The 26,472-nt window shown below is 38.4% G+C and overlaps 1 protein-coding gene across 1 annotated transcript; it reads left to right on the forward strand.

Moving 5' to 3' along the window:
• The first annotated feature begins 281 nt into the window (after positions 1 to 281).
• LOC127790026 (uncharacterized) lies at positions 282 to 26,206 on the forward strand. The gene is given in 20 exon segments (XM_052319249.1): positions 282 to 1,708; positions 1,798 to 1,866; positions 1,956 to 2,154; positions 2,303 to 2,387; positions 3,610 to 3,750; positions 3,883 to 3,951; positions 4,077 to 4,158; positions 4,241 to 4,300; positions 4,395 to 4,447; positions 4,534 to 4,700; positions 6,678 to 6,858; positions 18,578 to 18,635; positions 18,727 to 18,783; positions 18,873 to 18,947; positions 18,949 to 19,119; positions 20,920 to 20,981; positions 24,117 to 24,173; positions 24,293 to 24,386; positions 24,560 to 24,700; positions 25,711 to 26,206. Coding segments are annotated over 20 exon segments (2,745 nt in total). The 5' UTR covers positions 282 to 871; the 3' UTR covers positions 25,798 to 26,206.
• The last annotated feature ends 266 nt before the right edge of the window (positions 26,207 to 26,472 follow it).

Raw genomic sequence — 26,472 nt, forward strand, 5'->3', positions numbered from 1 at the left:
AAAAAATAAGAAACAATTATAACATTAAAGCCATTGCCCTTATTTTATGTATAAATTCCTTAATTTTCAATTATCATGGTGTAAGTTAATGTAATTTTTAAAACGTGCGAGGTATCTGCCACAGTTTAGGGAAACGTGAAGGGCAATGAATGCAATTTAATGTAAAGATCAAGGTCCACGTGTTACATTTTGACAGGTCATCCTTCTACGTGTCCCAAGAAGATGTAAATGACGATAGGGCCCATATATGTATTCTTATCCACTCTTCTCGTTCCTTCCAAATCTCGCCCCGCTTTGTCATTCTTTCCCTCAAATCTCGACCGCGAACCCAAAAATTTCAGTTCGTTTCTTAGCCGCTCTCTCCGTTCATCGCTCTAACCGAATAAAGAGAAATACAGAGAGAACCCTAACCCGCGCTTTCTCCAATCGGATCTCACTCCCGGACTTGTGTTTGTATATTCTCTGTAAAATATCAGATCTGCAGTTGTTAAAGTCTGCTTTAAAGGCCTTCGGTGGTCGTCGTTCTGGATCTCGAAGAACTGTTCGTGTTTTTTGTTCAGATTCGCTACTTTTTTTTATATTTTGTTATGGTTTTTTGAATATTCAGGTGAACGGTTCAGGCGGTTTTTGCGTTGTTTGAATAGGTAGTTTCTTGGATTGTCGCGGCTGATGTGGGGTTTATTGGGTTGAATTAGGCGGTTGGGTTCAATTCCGTTGTCGGTTGGAGGAAGTTCACGTTCTAATCCAATCAAGATTGGGGCAATTCATAACGTAATTGGATTAGGGTTTTTTTTTTCTTACTCCGATTTGACGTTTTGAATGCTGTGGCGGAGTTTTGAACTGTCAATATTGACAGAGGACTTGTGTTTGGATGGGAGAAGAGGAAGGGGAAGTCTGTGCTGCAGTCCCGAACGGCGGAGGAATGGAAGATGAGGATTCCCCGAGAAATGAATCGAAGCGTGATCATGAATGTCTAGGGGACGGGACTGAGCCGGAGCCTTGCGCTAAGAAGCTGGCGAGAGAAGTTTTTAATGATAACGACAAGACTGAGCCGGAGCTTTGCACTAAAGAGCAGAGCGAAGAACCTTTAAATGACACTGAATTTCAGTTTTGTGCTAAGAATCAGGTTAAGGAAGCTTCAACTGATGACGTGTGCTCAGAGGTTTCAAACCCAAATTTGTCTCCAAGAGACAATGCATGCAGCTTTCAGACTATTAGTAGTCAAGCGGCTGTGTTGGCGAGCAATAGCCAGGCTGGTTCTGGTGAAATCTCGTCTACATGTTCTGGGAATTCAAGCACTGAGGATAGCTTAAGTGAAGAAGAGCAAATAAAAAGCGATAAGCCTGGATCAGTTTCTATGTCTCATTTTGTGCTTGAGATTCCCAAAAATGTCAGCTCCACTGGTATCAGGAAAATTACCTTCAAATTCAGCAAACGCAAGGAGGACTATGATAATCAGTTGTCTGAATTAGCTGCACAGCCTGTGACTGATGGGGATTGCAGTGATTTTGACAGAGTGCCCCGTTGGAATCCTTTGGCAGTAGCTGACGTCAATGCAGAAACAAGTCCTTCATGCCATCCCAATTTGGAGTTGAAAATGTGTAAGAAGGTTTTTCCAGATGCCTACCCTACCAATGTTAAAAAGCTATTATCAACTAGGATTCTGGAAGGTGCTCGAGTGAAGTATATTTCTTCTACTTCAAGGGAGGTCTGTAGCAATTCCATATATCTTTTGATGATTTTTCACTTAATCTTTTGAATATATGGGATCCTTACCCTGTTTCATATGTTTATCAGAGAGAGGTTCCCGGAGTAATAAAAGGCTGGGGGTATCTGTGTGGATGTTCAATGTGCAATTTCTCCAAAGTATGTTAATTTTTGTTCTCAAATTGTTCTTGCATCTTGTCACGTCTGAAATTTGTTTAGCTTACAACACAATTGAATGGTATGAGCAGATTGTGAGTGCATATGAATTTGAGCTGCATGCTGGTGGGAAAACTAGACACCCAAATAATCACATATACTTGGAGAATGGGAAGCCAATTTATAGTATAATCCAAGAACTTAAGGCTGCACCTCTCAGTGTACTAGATGAGGCAATAAAGAATGTTGCTGGTTCATCGGTCAATGAAGAATTTTTCCAAGCTTGGAAAGGTAATACTGATGCTAGTAATTTCATGTAATCTCTGGTTCTTTAGACACGTTGGGAGAAAGTGCAGCTAATTGCCATCTAAAGTTGTTTGTATTGTGTAAGCTTTTTTCTTTAGCTAGCATAGACTTTGACATTCACTTTCACATGCAGCAAGCCTACAACAAAATGGTGATATAGTTAAATCAGAGAAGAAGCATCATATAAAGGATGCTGGGTTACATTATTCCTCAGCAAGGTATGGAAAATGGATTTTTTTCCCCCTTTTTCTGACGTGATCTATTATTGCATATTTAATGTCAATGCTGATGCTTTTGACTTTTTATTGTTTAGTTTTGCAAAATGTAAGTGTTTAGATTATAGCTATTATTCAGGGGAGAGAAGGCTGTTTAGTTTGTACGGATGTTCTTAATTTCAAAATGAACTTCTTTCTCTGGCTGCATTCTTTGCAGATTATTAATAATTGTTTAGACTGGTGGTATGCATAAAAAGCTTTACCACAGTTTCTTTTCTCAAGGTACAGATGGAAGTTGTTAGATTTTTGGAACCTAACCCATTCAGGTATTGCATGTTCAATCTGAATGTTTACACCCCCTCCTAAACCCCATGGTTTCTCCATCTTTCCCTGGAGTCACTTTAATTTTATTAAGAATAATCTTATTTCTAACTTTATCTTTGTTTGTATGGGTGCATATGTATAACACGCACATCTTGGTTACACATCCCTCTATATGGCTGTATCTTCTAAAAGGTTATTATATTTCATGTTATGTCTAAGAATTTCCTTTCAAGTTTTCTATATCTGATCTTCAATTGGTGTTTTTCCAACCTTATTGTGAGTAATCTTGTTTTTGATTCTATCTTTTATTTTGTGGTTGCATATCTAACAATACTATGCTCATGTTAGTTACGTTTGTATTTTGTACTTGATTGCCTAACATTTTGCGCCATACAATAAAATTGTTCATAACCGTCTCAAAGAACTTCCCTTCTAGTTTTAAAGGGATTTTATAATTGCATAAAATGTTGGGTGTACCTCTTCTCTTTAACCATCATGAATTGATTTTGTAAGTAACATACTTAGCAATCTTCTTATGCATTCAAAATATCTAAACTAATATTTTCTAATAATTTGATCTTCAAGTCTTATCATGACATCGTTTACATTTTTATTTTTACTAAGCTTACATTTATTTATTTGGTTTTCTATTTGCAATTTGATGCCATTTGATTCTTAGGTCAAGTCTCACTTTCAGTAAGAAATTGAACTCTGATCTTAGAAAACATGCCTGTGGACATAAGTACTTGAAAATTCCTCAAGTTAAAGGCTTTTGTAAATACAATCCTTGTAGACTGTGACTATGTAGCTTTATATGGCTACTAATTACCCCCCTCCCCTGTTCCAAGATCATACATTAATAGATATTATACTAACATCATCCTTAAACTGAAACTTTCAGCTGCAGTGGCCATGCAACTGAGGACAGCCAGAGTCCTACTTCATGTTCCTATGTCCAAAATTTTGCTTTTAACCATCAAAACTGCATTAAGGAGGTGACAGAGGGGCGGAAACGGGTGGCTAAGAAGTTTGTTTTCTGCCTGTATTTTCCTTTTGTTATATGTACTTTGAACTGATTTATATTTCTGAAGCAGTCAAGATGTTTGTCATCGTCTTAATTCTAGAAGAGCAAAACCTGTAACTCTTTCCTTGTGACTAACTGTGCAATCTGCAGGACAAGCTTCCACTTCTCTAGCTCAGCTGTGCATCGGAAAAGAGTTTCTGAAGGTGGCACTAAGAAAAGGTCAACCTTTTTTTTTTTTTCCCCTTTTCTTCTTCTCCCCATTCGGTTTTCTTGCTAGCTGCTGCCTCTTGCAATGGATATGCTCAGATTGTTGTTTTATTGAAAATTTTGCACATTGATGGCAGGGATAATGACTTGCATCGGTTACTATTCATGCCTAATGGATTACCAGATGGGGCTGAATTGGCTTATTATGCCAAAGGACAGGTCTTAATGTGCTTTCTTTAGTGATGCTCAGTTCTTCTGGATGCTTCTATTTTCAGCATTTAATGATTCTGTTTCATTGCAGAAAATTCTTGGGGGCTACAAACAAGGAAATGGAATTGTCTGTAGTTGTTGTGACACAGAGGTAACTGTGTTGGCTGATGAATCCTTACCACTTAAGTTTTATGATTTCCCTTGCCTTGTGTTTGATCTTTGAAATATCATTTCCCGTTGAGCAGATTAGTCCTTCACAGTTCGAAGCTCATGCTGGATGGTCTGCTAGACGTCAACCGTGAGTAGCCTTTAAAACTTGCATTGGATAGGTCTCTGTAAATACGCTAAATGGTTAAAATGTTGTATTTTTATTATCTTTCTCAGCTATCGCAACATCTATACTTCTAGTGGGCTGACACTTCATGATATAGCCTTGTCATTGGCAAATGGACAAAATCTGGCTACAGGCAACAGCGACGATATGTGTGCAGTATGCGGAGATGGAGGGGACCTGATTATTTGTGATGGATGCCCTCGGGCATTTCATGCAGGTCACTGTCTTTATGCTTGTTGATATTGATGTTTTTCCTTTTCTTTTTCTCTTGCAAATGTTTTGTTTGTTGGTTTTATCTTTATAGTATATGTTGATATCTAATTTTACTTGTTAAATAAAGTTAAAGGTTCGTTTATAATTCATTTCTAAGTTGGATTTTTTCCCTTCACAGGGAGGACCCAGTGTGTCCAAAATGGCAGCAGGCAGTTTCACCCATTTACAAGAATTATATAATAGAACCACCAATTTTTGGTCCTATACATCCACATGTTCAAGTATAATTATGTGATCTATTAATTGGTTCAAAGAGAAACCATTCAACTGATGAATCTCTGTTCTTTTTGCCAAAGTATTTGGTTATAGTTCCCAAACTTTCGACATGAAAGCCAGAGGTACATTCCTCCTCCTCCTCAACAACCTGGGCTCCTCTCTTAGACTCTACTTAATAATTCCAAAACACACAATTCCACCCACTGGCTGTCAAATAAGTGTAGAAGTTAGCAATCACATAATGAGTAAGAACTAGTTCAACATTGTGCTTGCAAGGCAATCATGAAGTTAATCGTAAAAATCTAACTGTGCACCTTTTCAGCCAAAAAGGCAACCTTAAGGAGCAATTAACACCCAAGCATTTGAAAGGATAATTGCATATACCATATAAGCTATTGATTTTATGATCTTGTATCAAACAGTCAGAACAGCAAACTTTTCCATCTTATCTGTCCTTTTGGCTACTAATGAATCTCTAGCATACCAAGTAGCTATCCTGCCCACCATTTAGTTCCCTATGGAACAACTCCCATTTTCATCCATCCGTTATTAAATGTTCACCCATTTATGGACCTCTATTGCCTGTAACACCATTGTCCCTTGACCCAAAATGCTAGCTAAAGTTAACCTTTGGACTTACTCAATACCTTCGCATTAGACTATTGATGTAGAATTGGGGGTGACAAATGCCTATTATCCCTATTCGTTGGGGTTTACAATTAATAAAATCTTCTCCTCAATTTTAGAATTAGATCCTTATCCATTGCTTGCATGTGGGTAACAGGCCTCCCCTCAGTCAATCTTGAGTCCTCAACTGACTTTTGAAGACACCAAATCTCTCCTTACAAATTTACCTAAAAAGAAGGTTCCCACTGGAAAAGTTGACCCCGTCTCACTCCATAAAAAATGCCAACCAAGTAACAAAACAACTCTTCTCTTGCATTCCATGATATCTCATTAGCGCTTCTGTGCCATTCCCCGAATAGCAACCTGTAAACACCCATTAGGGTGTCATTTTCTTAACAATGTCCAACTGCTTCCACAGTGTGTGACCAGAAGCCCTGTAGGTACATACATTTATAAATTGTAAACCACTTTGGGAAGGGGCTTCAATGGTTGTGTTGATGATTCATGATTGGCTCTTTAACTGATTATGAGTGGTTCTGACAACTATCCTTGGAAGCACATTACTGATTGATGATCAAATTGCTCTCTTGAAAATTATGAGATATGTATGCATATGCAAACATCATTAGGGATGTTTTATCCTACTACTTGTTGAACTCTCTAGCCTAAATATTTTGGTATCAACTGCCTTATGGATCTCTGTTTTCCATGTGATAGATTACTGGCTAGTTAAGTTTATGGTATTGAGGGAATCACATAATGATAGTGGCACAAGTTAAAAGAGGTATCGTGTTTCAAAATATATTACTTTTAAGATCTCTATTGCCTTATAAATTGTATGTTTTCTGGGACTCATTATGTATTAACAATTTCTAGTCCATGTTTAATTGGTATGAACTTTTTTTGTTGGCCTCCACTAATTTCGGATGCTATCTTTGTTTATCTGTAATTCTGTACCCAACCTATAGTGAATGCTTTTATCTGATATGATTTTCTTTTTTTGTTGGATTTTGCTACCTTAAAATTCTTAATTATGCACCGTTCTTTCTTACTTTTGGCTTCTTGTGGTGTCTTGCAGCTTGCTTGGATTTGCAGTTTGCCCCTAAAGGTGATTGGTACTGTGCTTATTGCAGAGATAAAGTCAGTCCTGGTCGAAAATATGCTGGAGAGCCCTTGAATATGGGAAGGCATATTATAATCCGTCTGACACGAGTCGTTAAAGCTCCAGAATCTGAAGTGGGTGGTTGTGTGGTTTGCAGGTTGGTTGCTACAATTATAACCATTCAATTAAATGTTGGCTAGGTCTTGTTTTGTTCTGATATATGCAACTAGGGTGGTTTATACATAGAATGCATGTAATACTTTCCATCTCATATACACAAAAATATATAGAACATGGAGGACTGAGTTAGTTACTTGCCACTAACTAAATATTGAATTTCAATTTAGTTTTTCACCATTTTTCTAAATAAAGTGAACTTGCTGCCTAATTGTCAAAGTTTTGGAACTACAAAAGGGAATTTCGAGTTCACGAGGTTCCCCGCTTTGTGAGGGTTGAGGAGGGTTGTATTTGTACAAATCATTCTTCCTTGCTTTTTGCAGAGGGGCTGTTTGTACACTCTAACCCACAACTTTCTAGTCACAAAGGGACAACCTTACTATTGCTATTGACGCTTGCCATCTACGTTTATGAATTATATATAAATATGTGTGTGTGTGTGTCATTCTAGCAAAACGTTGCTTGGGTATGGCAAAGTGTGACAGGCTGATGCTTTCTTGATGTGTGTGTATATATTATTGATTTCATCCTAAAAGGATGATCTTTTAAAGTAAATGGAAGTTAAGTAACACAAGACCCATATAGAAAAAGCTTTACAAACAAAATATCCACCTACAAAGCTATATACTCGCATCTTGTTGCAATCCTAGGTCTTGATGCGTGCAACCAAGAAAAATAGAGAACTTGACAACATAGAAAATATAGTTTTCGCCAAAGTTCAACTTTCAAACGTCCTTAATTAAATGAACCAATCAAAGTATTAAAGCCCAAGTAATTTACTGAGACACATTGCTAAACAGCCAATGAAACTAAAACTCAACTAAATTTGACATCAAGGTTCAACTCATTGAATCAAAGAAAGGGGGGAAAAATGCTACACTTACGGACACCAAATTTGGGAACTGAAACCAGTTGGCAGAAAAAAATCCCAAGGACTGCAAAAGAAAAGGGGGCCTGCTGTAACAGTAGCAAACCAAGGGAGGAGAAGATGAAGAGAAAAAGGTGGAACCAGCTCCAGTAACAGCTTTGACAGGATAAGATTTATATCAGGAGAAGAGAAGAAAGAATAAAGATAGGTTGCAATTGTCACTGCTGGGTGGTGACAATAATTACTTTTTTGATTCGGTGAGAAACAGATAATAACAACAGAGAAAGATCAAGGGAAATTTAGAGAAGAATAGGGAGAAAGAGAACAGAGGAAGAGAAAAGAACTGAGAGAAATCGAGAGAGAATACAGATTGTTCTTTCAGATAATCGATAATCCCCTCCAAGAGTGCCTTGGAGAGTATGTACACTCTTATCAAGGGGGGTGCCGCAGCAGATCATACCCTTTAGGCGGTTATAACAACCGCTTTTGTCCTATTCTGGGCCTCGCCTGTGGGCCCCCCTAGGCTAACAATCTAATAAAAGAATTACAGCTTGAAAATGAAATAACAAAAAATACAATAGCAAGAAATATCAGCAGTAAAATGAAATAAAAATGACAGCAAGATAAAAAAGAAATTAAATTGGGCATCTTGGTCGCAGCTTGTGACAGCAATTCTGGTGGCTTTGACCACAGTGCAATAACTGCAGGAGCTGTTTAGAAGGGGAAATGAAATAGAAAGAAGAAGAAAGAAAACAGAGAAGAGAAGAAGAATACTGGGGTAGTACTAATTTAATCAGAATGAGAGGAGAGAACAACAGCATCCATGGGTTTCTTTTCACAATTCTGAACATATTTTGTGTTTCTTTCCACAATTCTAGTTCCCTTGTGCACTTCTAACCTCTATTGTAGGACATCTAATTTATTTAATTGATTATGTGCTAATTACATGTCCACTAAGTGGATGTGGATATTGCTGCCATTATTGGATAAATTAACTCAATAGATAAAAAATGAATCCTATTAATATTAATCAAAATAAAAATAATAAATACTATAACTAATAAAAAAGAAGCATGTGTGGATTATATATGTTAGAGTTTGTCTAGATTATTGATGGTAGTGATAGCAATGTCTTTGCACAGGTTATTATGCGGTTTTAGAGGATAGAGATAGGTGGTGGCCACTTGTAATTAGTTGTTAAGTTGGGGGTTATCTGGTAATATTAATACTCGATTTTGTAATAGCCTAGGAGTTATTGCCCGAATATTCTATAAATAGGGCTAGGGGGGGCTAGGCATCATTAATGCATGATATTATTGTTTCACGAGAAAGCTTTGAGAGAGGAAAGACTGTGATTTTAAAATATCTTTTGTAATCTTGAGAGAAGGCTTGTAATCGTGGGGTGCAACCAGCTATATGATAGGATCCTCACAAGTAATTGATAAAATCTCACAGTCAACTTTAAGAATCTCCGATTACAAGTTAAGAATAGAAAAGAAAACAATATAGGCCTATTCGAGAGGGCCTTCTCTCCCAAAACTTCTTCAGAATTCTCTAGCTACTTCTCTTTCCTTTTTCACTTGTTTTTATACCTCCTCGACTCCTTCTCAGTCTGTTGCAACCATGTGGGTTGTTATTCTCTCCCAACCGAATTTGACCCTTCTACCCCCGTGTCCTATTCCTTGGCTGCCCTTGTCTCTGGTAAAACTTACGAATCAGGGCCTCTAACATTACTCCTGTCCATGAGATTCACCTTGTCCTCAAGGTGAAACTCAGGAAATTGATGCAGTAACGAATTGTACGGTTCCCAAGTGGCCGTCGGGGGGGAATGGAACCACTTCCATTGAATAAGAACGTTGAGGCTCCTCAAGTTATTTCCCATGCTTGACTTTACCCCTAGTAGGAATTCTGGTTTCAGCTTTGTAGTTAGTTGGTCTGGGATAGTGGTAGCCTTTTGCACTGCTCCTTCAGCCTTTTGGAGCTGGAAGATGCGAATTACGGGGTGAATTGCACCGGAGGGTGGTAGAGACTGCTTGTACGCCAGCCTCCCAATCCTTTCCTCCACCTCGTTGATGATCTCCACCTTGTCGCGAACAATAAGTTTCCCCTCTAGGCTGAGAATCTGGTCAACCTCAGTAACCATGACCATCAAATGGCATCTCTTTTTAACTTTGGAGAAGAGATGTCCTCGTTCATAAACTATAGGTAGTGTATCTAGAGAATTTATAGGTACTGTAATCATGATCCACACCTTCAAGTTTCTTAGAGCAACAACCAATCCTCTATAGATAACTTTTGTGTCCATAACATTCTTGGCAGATGTTTCTCCCCATTCTAGTCAGATATGATTTATCACCACTCGTTTTCGGGGCTGATAGTCTGTAATAAAATCTTCAGGGGCTGCTTTGCCATAGCCTCCAAACTGGGAACTCAACAACCAGTACAATGGTTGTCCCACCCGTGCTGACCACTGTTCTGGCCATTTAGATCCTCGTTCTATTTCAGCAATTGAAATTCTGTGCATGCATGCTTGTAATGGCACATTCCAGACTGCATTAGGGTCATTAGATTCTTGACAGACAGGAGGCTCATTTTGTGCTCTTTCTTCATGACACTCATTCGTAGTAGGTTTTTGATTTACAACAATCGCCATTCCAATCACTGCATCCCTGGTTATTGATACAACTTCCCAGCACCTTGACTTTGTCAGTTGTTTCATGGCTTGCCAATTCTCAACCTCATCATGAAGTTCGCCCAAATTCCCATCATTATTTAAGATCTTTGGGTCTATACCATTGGGCTCCACAACAGGATGCAAATTGAGCACTTGACTTCTAGAAACATGTTGCCCTTCCACCATCATGACTTGCTTGGACGAGGCACCCACCCCCTCATGATGGTGAGAATACATGGGGGGCCCTCCATTATCAACCAACTCCATGTGAAATCTCTAAGAAACTGGGCTAAGAATCAAACCAACTTCCCAGACAACATGGACCGTTGATGGCGCCCCAATCATCGGTAAGATGCTCTCCTTGGATGTCTCTAGATCGACAGTCCTTGGCATTTTTAACAGACCGATCGTTGGCTACCCTTCTGCCTCGTTGGTGAACTCCCCAACACCACAGAATTTTACCTTCATCGTTTGTGGTGGAGTTAGGCCTACCACGGAATTCAACGACAATTTCACCATCTCACCCTCCTTAATCGTGTCCCCCAACTCGTCCGACTTCTCCACCGTGCCTTCATGCGTGGATCCTAAGCAATTTCTCAGCAACCCCTTTAGCTTTTCCCAGCTTCTCACTCTTCGTTTTCGTTGCTCCCACTGGAACCATGAAAGTGCAGCACCCTCCAAACACAGTGTTGCTGTGTCAATATTCTCCTCATTAGTCAGTCCATTCACCGCAAAGTACCTATTGGCTCAGAATATCCAGCCATCAAGATCTTCGCCTTCAAAGAGGGGGATCTCCAACTGTTGCCCTCGAATCTCCGGCCACCAACCCCCCTCGGAACCCCCCTGCTTCAGCTCATCGCACTCCTATTTTCGGCGTTGCCTCAAAATCCTGAATGAATTTTGGAGGCTGGTCTCCCAACTCCTCCTTGTTCTTCCTCTCTCGTTCTTGCTCTTCCCACCTCGTTCTCATCCAAGCGAATTGTTTCAACAAGCTTGCTACATTCTTCTCCACCAATTGAACCTCGCCCCTCAAGGCATCAACTCCCCACTGCATTCCTTCCATCCTCCCTTCCAATTCACCTACTCGTTCTGTCAGGTTCACCATTAGAATCGGTGATACTCTGATACCAAATTGATAGGATCCTCACAAGTAATTTATAAAATCTCACAGTCAACGTTAAGAATCTTCGATTACAAGCTAAGAACAAAAAAGAAAACAATATAGGCCTATTCGAGAGGGTCTTCTCTCCCAAAATTTCTTCAAAATTCTCTAGCTACTTCTCTCTCATTTTTCACCTATTTTTATACCTCCTCGGCTCCTTCTCAGTTCGTTGCAATCATGTGGGTTGTTATTCTCCCCCAACCAAATTTGACCCTTCTACCCTTGTGTCCTATTCCTTGGATGCCCTTGCCTCTGGTAAAACTTACGAATCAGGGCCTCTAACACTGTACTGGTCATTGTTCTTTGAATCAAAGAAGACTGCTCTTGGAGGGTTTTTAGGTTGGATGTAGGGTTGTCCTAAAGGGCAATCTGAACTAGGATAATTTCAATGTTCTTGTAGATGTTTGGTTTGTGCGTTCTTATTCTTTCAATTTCATTTTTGTTTTTGTTCATTTCGTATTTACTGTTGGCTTTTAATTCCGTTTGTGTTTTCTGTTCTAATTGATATCATTCAAACCATGAATGATTGTGTATGTGAGAGGTGTGTTTTGGCTAAAGATTCATATTTAAGTAACCCTATGATAACAAATTGGTATCAGAGCCTATCCCTAGGATCAAGATTTGTCAAGATTTCATTTGTTTCAATTCTTTGTCATAGAATCGTGTCAAGAATGGTTGCAACTAGGTATGTCATAGAGAAGTTTGATGGCCATAATGATTTCAACCTTTGGAAAATGAAAATGAAGGTACATCTAGGGAATCTAGGATTAGAAGAAGCCTTAGAGGCTGAGAAGGAAATACCTGAAACCTATACTACTGAACAGAAAAATGAAATAAATAAACAGAGGAAAGAAATCGACAAGAAAGCATTCAATACACTGATATTAAGCCTAGGGGACAAAGTATTGCGGGGGGTATCTAAAATGACCATCGCGGAAGCTCTTTGGAAAATGTTAGAAACCCTTTATATGACCAAGACTCTTTCTACCAGGTTATACTTAAAAACCAAGTTCTTTTCTTTCAAGATGGGTGAGGGTCAAAAGCTGCAAGATCACATGGACAGCTTCAATAAGTTGTGTTTAGATCTTGAGAATATTGACATTAAATATGATGATGAGGATAAGGCTTTAGTCTTATTGCACTTACTACCTAAATCATATGAGACCTTTGTAGCCATCTTGAAACATGGTAGGGATAAATTGTCTTTGGATGATGTAATTGGGGCTTTAAATTCAAAAGAATTGCAGCAAAAGGTAGAAGATAAGAACTCGGTTAGTGATGCTCTCTCGGTTGGATCTAGACTGGGTAGGAATGATCCTAGGCAAAGAGGTAGGTCCAGGTCAAAATCTAAGAATGGCAGGAGAATAATAAAATGGTATTACTGCCATGAGAAAGGGCATATCAAGAAGAATTGCCCTAAGAGAAAGAAAGAGTACCTAGAGAAAAATAATTCTGAAATCACCTCATCTCTATGTGAGTACAACTGTGACAATGCTGATGTTCTAGTAGTGTCTGAAAATGCTGATGGAGAAGCATGGATACTAGATTCGGGGTGTTCTTTCCATATGTCCCACATGGCAAATGGTTTGTGAACTATAGAGACTTGGTAGGTGGTAAGGTGTTATTAGGCAACAACCAAGAGTATAGGATCAAGGGTATTCGAGATGTAAGATTAAAGTTGCATGATGGATAGGTTAAAATCTTAAAATCTGTAAGATATGTCCCAAGTTTGAAAAGAAATCTAATTTCCCTAGGTGAGTTAGATAGAATTGGTTTCTCCTATAATGGAGATAATGAAGTCCTAAAAGTTGCTAAAGGATCACTAATAGTGATGAAAGCAGTCCTCAACAATGGTATTTATGTGATGCAAGCTTGCACTTTGTGTGGAGAAGCTACAGCCACTAAAGAAAAAGCCTATGATAAGTATAGGCCATGGCATTTGAGGATGGCTCACAATAGTGAACAAGGACAAAAGGAGGTATCTAAGAAAGGGATATTAGGAGAGTGAAAAGTTGTAGATGTGGAAAAGAGTGAATCATGCGGATTTGGCAAAGCTACCAAAGTTAAATTCTCCAAAAAGGACTTGAATTCGTCTATAGCCCCATTAGAGGTCATTCATTAGGATCTATGGGGCCCTATCCAAACCTTGTCTCATGGTGGAGCTAGGTTATTCATGCCTATTAGAGATGAAGTTTCCCTAAGAAATCACAAGCAAACATGAGCTTGCTGGAAGGTTGCCCCTGGTGTGAAAGGTTATGAGTAGTGGAGCTAGGAGTTAGGTGTGCCTAGGTCTTTTATAGCTAAGGAACTTACCTATGATAGAAATTCCACCATGAAAGACATAAAATTAGATAAAACTAATGTCAAGGAAGGTAATCTAGAAGGCTGTGTAATATAAACAGCAAGTAGAACTTCTTGAAAATGTCTTAAATAGCCCCATGGACCAGGACTTAGAAGTAGATAATCTGGAAAATGATGTAGACAGCTCCATTGATCAAAATCCAGGTTAGAAAAGGGAAAGGGAAGGAGGATCATCTAGTATAGGCAGTGAGCAAGGGAATGGAAGGTATAATGTTACCTAGGATATGTAAAAGAAATGGAAGGTATAATGTTACCTAGGATAGGTAAAAGAAGGAACATAAGACCACCGGTGAGGTATGGAATCTTTCGGTTTTAGACTCCTATGCACTGTTAAGTGCTATAGAAGAGGCTGGCAAGGAACCTCTTTTTTTTCTATGAAAAGGAGATGCACTCAAAAAACTCCATCAAATGGTAGGGTGCCATGAAATGAGAAGTGGAGTTGCTTTTGACTTTAGTGGATGAACCCTTAGGATAAAGGGGTGGTGAGCTGTGAGTGACTCTTTGAGATTAAGGTAGGTGCTGGAAATGAGAAAAGCCTAGGTAAAGACTAGGCTAGTGGCTATTAAGCTATGACAACGCATTAAGACTTAATTCTTGTTTAAATGGTGTCACTAACAGCCTTTCTCCATGAAGGTTTAAGAGGAAATATTCTTATAGAGTAGCCTAAGGGATTTGAGGATAGAGGGAAAGGTGAGCAAGTATATTTGCTTAGAAGGTCTCTCTATGAATTAAAGTAATTCCCAAGGTAAAGGTATAAGAAATTTGATTCTTTCTATGATAGTCCAAGGGTTTAAAAAGGAGTGCATATGATAGCTGTGATTATTTCAAAGATATGCCTAATAAGATATCTTCTCCCATATGAGAATTGGTATGCGAATTGCTAGACAATGAACCATAGGGATCCTCAAGTTAAAAGCTGAGATTTAGGTCAGCAGTTGAAGTGAAGGATCTAGGAGAAGCTGGGTAAATATTAGGCATAGAAGTAAGAGAAAGGGCAGCTTAGGCAGCCTAGTTTATCCAAAAAAAAAAAGACATACTTTTGTAAGATGGTAAAGAAGTTAAGAGAGATGAGCAGTCCTCTAATAAGGAAGCAAGCATAAGAGAAATGAGTAAGGTTCCTACTCAAATGCAGTGGTAAAGCCTAAAGGCCAGAGCTGGCATGCTATGAGTAAGTCTAGTGGATTTAAGGCCAATCTGGGTAGGGTTCACTGGGATGCTGTGAAAATTGGACTCTTGGGTATGTAAAAATTAACATTAGATATGGATTTGGTTTATGGTGGAGCAAGTCTAGAAGAAGAACCTTGCATTGGCTGATGATTATGCAGCAAAACTCTTAGAAAGAATGTTAAGGTTGAGTTGAGATGTGTACAATCTCTTGGCTAAGAATCAATCCCACCATGAAGAAAACAAATCATATTAATGTTAGGAATAGTTTCATTAGGGAAATCCTTGAGAAGGAGGAATTAATTCTAATAAAAGTTGCAGGTAGATAATGTAGCTGATATGTTATCCAAGGTTGTTCCATTGTCAAAATTTACAGCATCGTTTGGAAATTCTTAATGTTTGTTGTGTTGATGATCAGGTTTATCATGCTGGAACCGAAGGAAGAGCAGGCCAAGGTTTTGATGGATGAAGAATGGAATGGATCATACTCAAGACAATGGCGTAGATTTGTTAGAGTTTGTCTAGAGTATTGATGGCAGTGATAGGAGTGTCTTTGCACAGGTTATTATGAGGTTTTAGAGGGTAGAGATAGGTGGTGGCCTCACTTGTAATTAGCTCTTAAGTTGGGGGTAATCTGGTAATATCAATACCCGATTTTGTAATAGCCTAGGAGTTATTGCCCTAATATTCTATAAATAGGGCAAGGGGGCTAGGCATCATTAATGCATGATATTATTGTTTCACGAGAAAGCTTTGAGAGATGAAAGACTGTGATTTTAGAATAGCTTTTGTAATCTTGAGAGAAGGCTTGTAATTGTGGGGTGCAACCAGCTATACTGGTCATTTTTCTTGAATCAAAGAAGGCTACTCTTGGAGGGTTCTTAGGCTGGATGTAAGGTTGTCCTAAAGGGCAATCTGAACCAGGATAATCTCAGTGTTCTTGTGGATGTTTGGTTTGCACGTTTTTATTCTTTTAATTCCGTTTCTGTTTCTGTTCATTTCCTATTTATTGTTAGCTTTTAATTCCATTTGTGTTTTCTGTTCTGATTGATATCATTCAAACCGTGAATGATTGTGTATGTGAGAGGTGTGTTTTTGGCTAAAGATTCATATTTAAGTAACCCTAGGATAACAATATCTTATCTTTATGGTATTGAGAGTTCAAAAGAAATTGTAGGGTGGGCTACCCTTTCTAAAAGCAAATTGTAAAAGTAGACTGAAAACTTACACCTCAGTCTAAACAGAATTTGCTCAAGAGTACAACTAATGAAATAAATCTCCTATTGCTTTGACCCTAGATATTAAAAAGTAGCATAAAGGCAATGCCTGCCAAGTCTTCTTCCTTCCCTTTTCAATTTTCCCATCCTTCCAGCCACACAAAACATATCCAAAAATAGTCAGCTCAAGGACCTAAGTTTTCTAATCTACAGGTAATTGAGGAGATGACTCATATTGTGTCCCACGTGCATAAATGTTAACTAATAAAATTTCAATGTCCTTTAATGAATTTCAGATGTTGATAGTATTGTTTCTATTATACATTTGTTAAGTCATTTGTATTAGATTAGCTAGAGAGTCTAGAGAGGGCAGTTATGTCAGGGATATATTCGGTAGTTCATTTTTCTATTAGTTGGTTAGTTATAACAGCCAATGTTGTTTGGTCGGTTATGTCTTGTTTGGTCCGCCCTTATGTTTTATAAATAAGGGGTTGTGGGTCATTAATTCTCAATTTGGTTTTGATTCTATCTTGGGAAAACTGTGCAAGTATGTGTTGTGTGAGAGAAAAGCTGGTGAGTGCTTTGTAATCTTGGGTTTAACTCTGTATTGCTTGGGAATAGGGCTGTGAGAGAGTGTTCTACGGTGCATGTAATCGTCCTTGTGATTCAAGATAGTGGAGCAGAGGCCTAAGGCAGTCTGGATATAGGTTTCTGCAAGTGAACTGAACCAAGATAAATTTTGTCTCTTTTTGTGTGTGTTTTCTTCTATTTTGTTGTTTCCATATTCTGTTTTCCTTTCCTTCGTGTGTGGAGTGTTTACAATTATCTTGAGGGCCGAGTGTTTTGATTAAGTGAGGCAGAAGACTGGGACAACAACATTAAACCTAGAATGAATTTTCATTGATACATATTGATTCAGACCTCTTGCACTGGAAATTTACCTCTATCTCATGCAGGAGCAAGATAGACTAGACCACCACCAACAATTGTAAGCCTTAATGCCATTAGGTATGGGTTGACCACTTGAATTTCTAGACCTTTGGCCATCTCTATATGGTCATATCCAGAAATAGATATTCACAAAGCTGACAAGACATAAAGGATTATGTTATAAGAGCAAGATAAATGGACTACATGACAACCTACAAACCTTAATCCCAATATGTGCCATTTGCAACATGAGTTTTAGCTCACCAATCATTTCTTTCTATGGCCTTATCTTCTGTAAGGTCTTTATAACTCAAGTAATGCCTGGGAGTTTGCTACTAAGTTTTTATTAGTCTGCTTCTACCCTTTTGCTAAAGATTTGTTCTATTCCATTCACTCTTCTTTAGGAGCCTCTATTGGTCTCCTTCTCACATGACCAAATCATTTTAATTGTGTCTCATGCATCTTATCTTCAATAGGATCCATTTTGAACTTATATGAATAATAATATCTTTAATTCTTTTTTTATTTTCTTGTAGGATCATACATCCATTTTTAACATACTCATCTTTGTTAAGCTCATACCATTCAACAAAGCAGGTTTAAGTAGATGACTGAACTCCATTCAACAAGATAAATGGACTGAACTCCAGTTTTTTGATTGCATGAAGCAATCCCCAAATTTCATCCTCTCACTTCCAATTCCTTTAAGTAGATGACCTTCGAGAGGTTGAAGCACTCACCAACCCTAGCTATCCTGCAAAATCTTCCTGAGAGTACTTTGTGTTAATACCTGATTACTCTTCACTTGAATTTATAAATTATGTTGCACACCAACTCCTTTATCTATAATATCCACCTCCAAGAGTTTCTATTACTCACTTCTTCTTCATGCATGATTGTATCCATCCGAGTGTATGAAGAAACCATCTAAGCTTTTGGATTCAAAGTCTAAAGTAAAAATATGCCACATCTTCTTCAATCTCCTTTCTCCATATCACTATTGGCACAATGCACCTTTTCTCCAATCCCCACCTCCAAATTACAATGGCTCACTAAATGCTCTATGACCTTCTAGCTTTAAAAAGGGAGAATCTTTAGCTAGAAAATCTTTTTCTTTTTTGAGTTAAATCTGGAAGTTTATATCCAGGTATGTCTTTAGCCTTTTTGAAGCATGTAAATGGTTATCAGTTGAGTTATGCTGAATCTTCATTCTTGGAAATTATGTATTTCTTATCATTGTCTTCAACTGCAGTATGCTAAATGTCAGTTTTGTGTAGGTGCTAGTATGACTGACCTTTTTGTTATTTTTATTTATTTTGACAGGGCTCACGATTTTAGTGTTGAAAAATTTGACGATCGAACTGTTATGCTTTGTGACCAAGTAGGGCTTGCTTTTTCTTCTTGTGTTTTCGCTTCATCTGTTATGTTTTTATTGGCTAAAGAATCTAATTGCTCTTCTTCCCCCCCCCCAGTGTGAAAAGGAGTATCATGTTGGTTGCTTGAGGGATAGTGGGCTTTGCGACTTAAAAGTGAGTTTCCATGTGTGTAGAATTTGTGACGTGTACATATGTCTATATGGTCATGTAGTTACTTGAGTGATTTCTCACATTTGATGCAGGAGCTGCCCAAGGATAAGTGGTTTTGCCGTGATGATTGCCATAGGATTCATGTGGCACTACAGAATTTGGTTTTAGTTGGGACCCGAAATGATCCCAGATTCAGTTTCAAATGCAATAAGGAAGAGGCATGTTGAGAAAGGATTTACTGATGGAGCTGCAAGTGATGTTCAATGGAGAGTTTTAAGCGGGAGAAGCCGTTATCCAGAACATCTGCCGCTGTTATCCAGGGCTACAGCTATTTTCAGGGTAAGTCATTGCTAATGCTGTGTAGAATCCCACCCACCCCCGCGCGCTATCTGTATTTTGGTTGTCTGTTTAAGTTCTTTTTGTCTTGCATCTTATACATATTTATTATGCATGGTTTTAGCTTCTTTTTCTTGTTTCCTAATTATGCTGTATGCTGCATTGTCTAGAATATTGTTCACTTTGAGCCTACAGAGGAATGGGTTAAGGACTTGCATTTTCTTTTTTTTTATTGTTTCCAGCTTTGTGTGTGTGAAACTCATATGTATTGCTATTTCGCTTTGTAATGAAAATGTAATCTTTGCTTTTGCCTGTCAAGATGTTGCACATCCATGTCAAGTGTAGTCTTTTTCATCGTCATCACAACTCACACATTCAGAAAGTAATTGTCGGCAGGTGTGTTTGACCCAAGATTCTATATGCCCATTTAGTTTTTCATCTCCAATTGATGTGGGGTCCCTGATGTTCTCCCCTCCCCAATCATGCTGCACCCTCCTCATATTGGCTCCCACTTTGTGAAGGGGCTCAACTTACCCCAAGTCTACGCAGTGTCTACTGCAGGACCCACATCAATGGTATATATGAATGAAGTACCTGAGTCCCTTTAATAGCATTTTCTCACGGTCTGCATTCCAAGATTTTGTATATCCCACTAAGTAGGCTTGAGCAAAGATGCCAGATCATTAGTTGTACTATCCCCTGTTTAACATAATAAACTCCAAAAGTTTCATTCTATTTTCATTGGACAAATTTGATGGATGCAAATGGGTTCTTGTGGCTGGTTCCAAGCTGTTAAGATATGGATGCAGAGGCAGTTAAGTAACTTATTAGCATGCTTATATAATGGGTAAATGTAGGGGGTACAATGGTCAGTTTGGATAGTTTGGAAATTGTTTTCTAAACCAAACCCCTAATAACAGTTTGGCCATCTTTAAAACCACAGCCAAACTGCTACGTGCTTCAACGACCCAAACCAAGATGAATGACAATTAAATGTGAATGTACATGGAAAAAAATTAAAAAGTTATTCAATCATGGGTCAGGAGTATGCTAATGCAGAAGGATACTTCAATTCTTAAAAGCATTGGAATTACCATATTTGTAAAAGAATTATATGTACATCGATAATCTTATATTGTGGATATATTACTTTACTTGACAATCAATTAAAATTCATAGCTTTATGACTAAATAGAAAATTTAAACCATAAAAAACATAGTTTATTGAGTCCCAAACTAATTGCTTTGGGTGGTTTTTAAAATTGTCAAACCATATCCAAACCTCAAAATTTTGGAAATCAGGTTTGGCGGTTTGGGGTGGTTTGGTGTTGTCTATTTGAGCAGTTGGTTGACGGAAGCTGCCTCACTTCTAAAAATGGCATTAACCTCCTTGTCAGAGTTTGTCAGATGACAAAATTGAATGGAATGGTGAAATGACCTCAAGTGACATCAAGAGGCTTTATTGGTGGCCTTGACTTGTTGACATCATGTAATTGTGGTCTTTGCATAAGATCATTGCTTTTTGAACAATTTTTATTTATGGTTTATACCTGGAGGGGGCAGAGTATTGAAGTTGTGAACTTAGTATAATGTGATGTGCTAAAAGAAAAGGTCTATCTGGAGTATTTGGCTCCATTCCTGCCCTTAAATGGAGGTTTGTAAATGAATGGGATGGTCTGGATTCACACACTGCCTTTTTTCTCTCCTTTTCAATGGCACTTTGTGATGATAGTTCTTTTCCTACCCTAAACTATCTAATGTCTTTATTAGTTTAAGCCTAACTATATGTCTTATTTTTTGCAGGAATGTTTTGATCCTATTGTTGCAAGATCTGGTCGTGACCTGATACCTGTCATGGTATATGGGTAAGTCATCTTTCTGTTTTATTTATTATAGCTCTTCATTTTGAGGTGATGTCTAGAAAACTTAGTCATTTGGAATAAAGATGCTCTTCTGTTGAACTCCTTTAACATGTTTGTGATAGGAACCAGAAAAAGAAACACTGGAACTTCTATTCAATTCACCAACTCAATCTAATTACAAGAAGAAAACTGGGCATTTGAGAGGCCCTTAACTCTCCCAAGAACTTAATTCCAAAATCTCTCCCCCCATATTCTCCTAGCCTCTCTTATTTATAGTTTGTTATCCAGCGACACTCCCCTCCAACGACCTTAGCTATCAGCCATGCTCCCTTGGCTGCCCTTCCCCTTTTTGCCCTTCAACTGTTTTTGTCACTTTCCCCCTCTCCTAATATCCTATTCTGCCCCCTACTTCTTCCCTCCTATTTCTTTGCTGGTACATATGACTAACAAGGGTCCTATCATTACTTCCGCCCATGAAACTCACCTTGTCCTCAAGGTGAGACTCCACCAAATTACCAGCTTTCTCATATTTTTGTTGGCCCAGACTTTTAAGATCAGAAGCAAATGGTGCCCCAATCATCGGTAAGATGCCCTCCTTGGACGTTACTAGATCCGCCATCCTTGACATCAGATTCCTGATTGTCTTCCTCAGCTGCTTCAATGCCTTGGCCGCTTCCTGTCTCATCTTGAACTGGACGAAGCTGTAGCCCTTGGTCTTGCCCATGACCTGGTCGAAGATGACTTTGCAGTCCTCAATCTCGCCGTATGACTCGAAGGCAGAGACTAAGGTTTCTTGAGTCGTGTCCCGCGCAAGGTCGTAGACGACGAGCTTGCGACGAGATATGTCGCGATCTGCGGCATCGCAGAAGCCAGTGAAGAGGAAAGCGTCGGGCACGGCGGTGCCGACAAGGAAGTTAATCCGCTGGTACTTGGTGTAGGGCTCGAGAAGTTTCTGGATCTTCTCGAGCTTGGTCTCATCGGAGGAGGAATCATCATCGGCATCCGAATCGGACTGAATTGGCATCGCGGTGTCTTTGGTTGGGACTGGAGCTTGGTATTTCTGAAGCTTCTTCTTCTTCCTGTGTTTCTTCTTGCCGCTTTTGCCGTGACCTTGTGGTTGTCTAGTCACCGGCTTCTTCTTCTTTGCCTTCCCCTTCTTCGCCATTGCTTGAGCAGAGACGCGATGGCGGCGCCCTATGGCTTCGTCTTTCAGGTTTGCTTTCTTACCCACATGAATCTCTCTTCGTCTCCTTCGCTCCCACCGGGACCACAAAATGGCCCCTCCTTCAAAACCTAGGGTCGCGGACTCCCGTTTCTCTGTCTTTGTCACCCCTCGGCCCACTCCAACTCCAGGCGTCACCTCAGAATCCTGGGTGAACTTCAATGGCCGATCTCCATCCTTCCCCTTGCTCTTGCTCGCCTGCTCCTGTTCTTCCCATCTTGCTCGCATCCTCGCAAACTGCTCTAGCAGGTTCGCTAGGTGTCTCTCCATCGTTTGAAACCCACTCCTCACGGCATCATCTTCCAGTTGAATGCCTTCCATCCTCATCTCCAAATCACCGACTGGATCAGTCAAGTTCACCATTAGGATCGAAATGCTCTAATACCAAATTGATAGGAACCAAAAAAAGAAACACTGGAACTTCTATTCAATTCACCAACTCAATCTAATTACAAGAAGAAAACTGGGCATTTGAGAGGCCCTTAGCTCTCCCAAGAACTTAATACCAAAATCTCTCCCCCCATATTCTCCTAGCCTCTCTTATTTATAGTTTGTTATCCAGCGACACTCCCCTCCAACGGCCTCAGCTATCAGCCATGCTCCCTTGGCTGCCCTTCCCCCGCCCTTCAACCGTTTTTGTCACTTTCCCCCTCTCCCAATATCCTATTCTGCCCCCTGCTTCTTCCCTCATATTTCTTTGCTGGTACATATGACTTAACAAGGGTCCTATCAGTTTGATTGGGCACCTTTACTTGTACTGCAGTGACCTAATCATTTCTAGCAAAGTTTAGGCATCATTCTTTGTTAAACCATCAATAAAACCAAGGTTCGAATGTCAACCAAAGTATAATACTACTATAATCTATTTAAAAGCATATATTAGTCGGGACATTTTTGGGAGAAAAATTAGGCTTTGTGCATGTGGAATAAAACCGAACTTTTCTGGGTGTATTTGAAAGGTTCAGCTTGCATCATATGTTTGATTTACTTTCTAAGATTGACCACAAGTAATATCTGGAATTTAGCAACATTAAGTTGCATTTGGATTAGGTGAATTTCAAATGATGTTATTTGAGATTTGTAATTTGAAATACTTATATTTTGAATTTAATTATTTAGATAAATATAAGAAATGAAATGATTCAAACCCAGTCATTCTAAATTCTATTGGTTTTAATTGTAAAGACCTTATAAGGAGAAAAGGGCAAAAAGAAAAAAAAAAAAAAAAAGAAGCAAAAAGTATATGCTTAATTTTTATTTTTCACAGTACAGTTCCAATAAACAATATTTTACCAAAATGCAATAAAAAACCAGTATGCAAACAATACTAGAGTTTTCCTACAAGCTAAAATCCAATAAACAGTTAAAAAAGTAAGTTCCAAAAAGCATACATAACCAGTGAATTCCCTAATTTGAAGTACGCAAACAAATATTTAATTTCTTATGCATGTCTTTTATTGTTAGGATTTTAAATATTTTTTATAAGCTGTTAGGTAGGTTCTTTATACACCACTATAAAAGGAAAAATAATCAACAATATAAAAAATTTTAAATATTGAAATTATCATTTCTTTAATCAACATATATTTTAGTATAGTTGTTGGGTTTTTCTTTTGCATTGCATAGTTATATGTTTTATATCTTGTAAATTTATTTTGTAATATATGTATTCAAAATATTTTTAATATTAATTTTACTTTTATCTTTTACTACAAACCATGTTGAATTTCCTTCCGTGAATTCCCATTTCTTATATGTTGTAATGTATGAATTAAAAGCATGTTCTCTTTGATTAATTTTTTGTTGTATTGATTAATCATTTTGTTAGTTCAGTTGGTTTGACTTGTTGGTAGCTGTCTGATTTCTTATTTTTCTGTTAGGCCTACTAAAAATTTCACGTTTTGTTCTTAATGCAGGAGAAATATTTCTGGGCAAGAATTTGGTGGGATGTATTGTGTTGTTTTAATTGTGAAGTAAGCTCCACTTAACTTTTACAATTTATTTTCTTTTATTAATTCTAGTTTATTCTTTACACTTTAATTATTAGTTACATATTGTGATAAATTTTTGTGCCCCCAAAATGCATGCACAGGTCAGTTGTTGTATCTGCTGGTCTCCTGAGGATATTTGGGAGAGAGGTAGCTGAGCTTCCTATAGTAGCTACAAGTAGAGAAAATCAAGGAAAAGTAAGTATATTAACATTGAGCAGATAATTCCTCTTGTGTAGCTGTTAGCTGCACAGTTATTTTATTTTCCCTCATTTTCTGTGCCTGGGTAAGCTGGACTTATTTCTATATTCCCATCTCTGAGTTTGTATTTCTCAGGCATTATAAATTGTTTTTATGTCTTTGATTTGCAGGGATATTTCCAAGCATTATTTGCATGTATTGAGATACTGTTGTATTCGCTGAATGTCGAAAACCTTGTACTTCCTGCTGCTGAGGAGGCCGAATCAATCTGGACAAAGAAGCTAGGCTTCAGAAAGATGAGTGATGAACAGGTAAGTGCATTTCTACAACAAAGTTAATGCTATAAACAGTTTTTATCTTGAACTCATCAAATGTTTAGTTGCGTGGTTAAACAACACTTAATGGGATGTTAATTATCCCGAAATTTGATATGTTTGGGACAAGTGGAATTTCAAATAGGAATGGAATGAGGTATGTTTGCAATAAGTGGTTCATATAGGAACGTGTTTGATGGGCAAAGGAATAGGTACCAGTACCATCTGGTATTAGTATTATGTTGTACCAATGACAAATCCAGTACTTTGGCTAGTATGGTATTGACCTAGTGAATGATGAACATTGCTATGGACCAAGTTGCCAGCGCTGAATAGACCAGGCAGCAAAAATTGCTCAAAGTTGATATATATTGAGAGGTAGCATGGTGGTTTTCTGATCTGGATATGACAATTACCCTAAGTAGTCCATGAGCATGCAACACAATGTTTATGTCCCAACTTTTAATAGTTGGAATAAGGCTTTATTGAGTTGATGGGTCCAACTGTTAACTTTTTAACTAATACTGTGGGCTTCTTTTTGTATTTGTAATTTTAGTTTTTGCCGGCAATAAGGAAGTAGAATCTATAAATAAGTTAGCAAAAATGTGGTACCATTTCTGAAGTCAATATGTTGGCTAATAATGGGTGACTTGGTACCTTCATTGCCTGTAACAATCTATAGAGATTAATATATACCATATTCAGGAAAGTTATCTGATCTCATTAAAAGTACTGTTCTGTTCTAGCCTTTGCTATGTTTGGAGATATAAAAGATTCTAGAAAGGGCATTGAGCAATATAATGTGAACGGGGCATGAAGTGCTGTACGAGGAGAAATATAAAAATTGGTTGAATTTTTATTTTTAGTATAAAGTTTTGTGCTTATGTTTCCATTATTGATATTTATTCAGTTTGTTTTCTAGCATCTTGAGCGAGCCAAAGATTGACAGATTTTAGGCTTGACTGGCTGATACTAACAAATAAAACATATTTTTGGGGTTGAAGCAGATGTTGAAGTATACAAGGGAGCTTCAGCTGACGATCTTCAAGGGGACATCAATGCTAGAGAAACGGGTGGAGCAAAGAGCAGATTAGACTTAAAGAGGAAGAAGAAGAAGAGCGTCACTTTGGCCGAATGGGGGGTTCTCATTGCGAGAGCAAAAGGGATAGGAAGTAGGGATCCATTTGTTCATTCTTGTTTGCTTTTTCTGAGTTTTCGTCCAATGTATATTTTGCTGCCAGTTTGTTTGTTTCTTTGATCAGCAGCTAGCTAGCTAGCTAGCCCCGCCTCTGTTCAATGTACAACCTCTGCAAGCTGCAAAAGGGGAGGGAAGAAACTGTAACAGTGCATGCTGGTCTTTTTAATATGCATGCATGCATGAATGAATTCTGTTTTCTTTTCTTTCTTTTTTTTTTCTTTTTCTGGGTTTCCCTCCTGCTTTCGGATCTTCTGTTGCTTTTGGGTGGAATTTTAGATGAAAATATAATAATTGCTCCAGCTCCAGGTGTGCGCGCGCTAGTCAAAACATCAAACGTTACCCCCTGCAGCAGTTGTAAACATGTTGTTCAGCTCACTTTATGAAAGATGAGACTGATATTGTTCTTTTTTTTTATGCATTTAATTTAATGCAACAACAGTTGTTGGAAAAAGAAACGTATAACTAGAGATGTCAAAGGGCCGGCCTGAGTCGGCCCACGGGCTTTATAAAAAGGTCGGGCCTGGGCCCTTTTGCCATTGATAGGGCCCTGTTTGGCCCATGGCCCCCCTAA

The sequence above is a fragment of the Diospyros lotus genome, chromosome 14 (assembly GCF_014633365.1).
Source record: "Diospyros lotus cultivar Yz01 chromosome 14, ASM1463336v1, whole genome shotgun sequence".
Taxonomy (NCBI): domain Eukaryota; kingdom Viridiplantae; phylum Streptophyta; class Magnoliopsida; order Ericales; family Ebenaceae; genus Diospyros; species Diospyros lotus.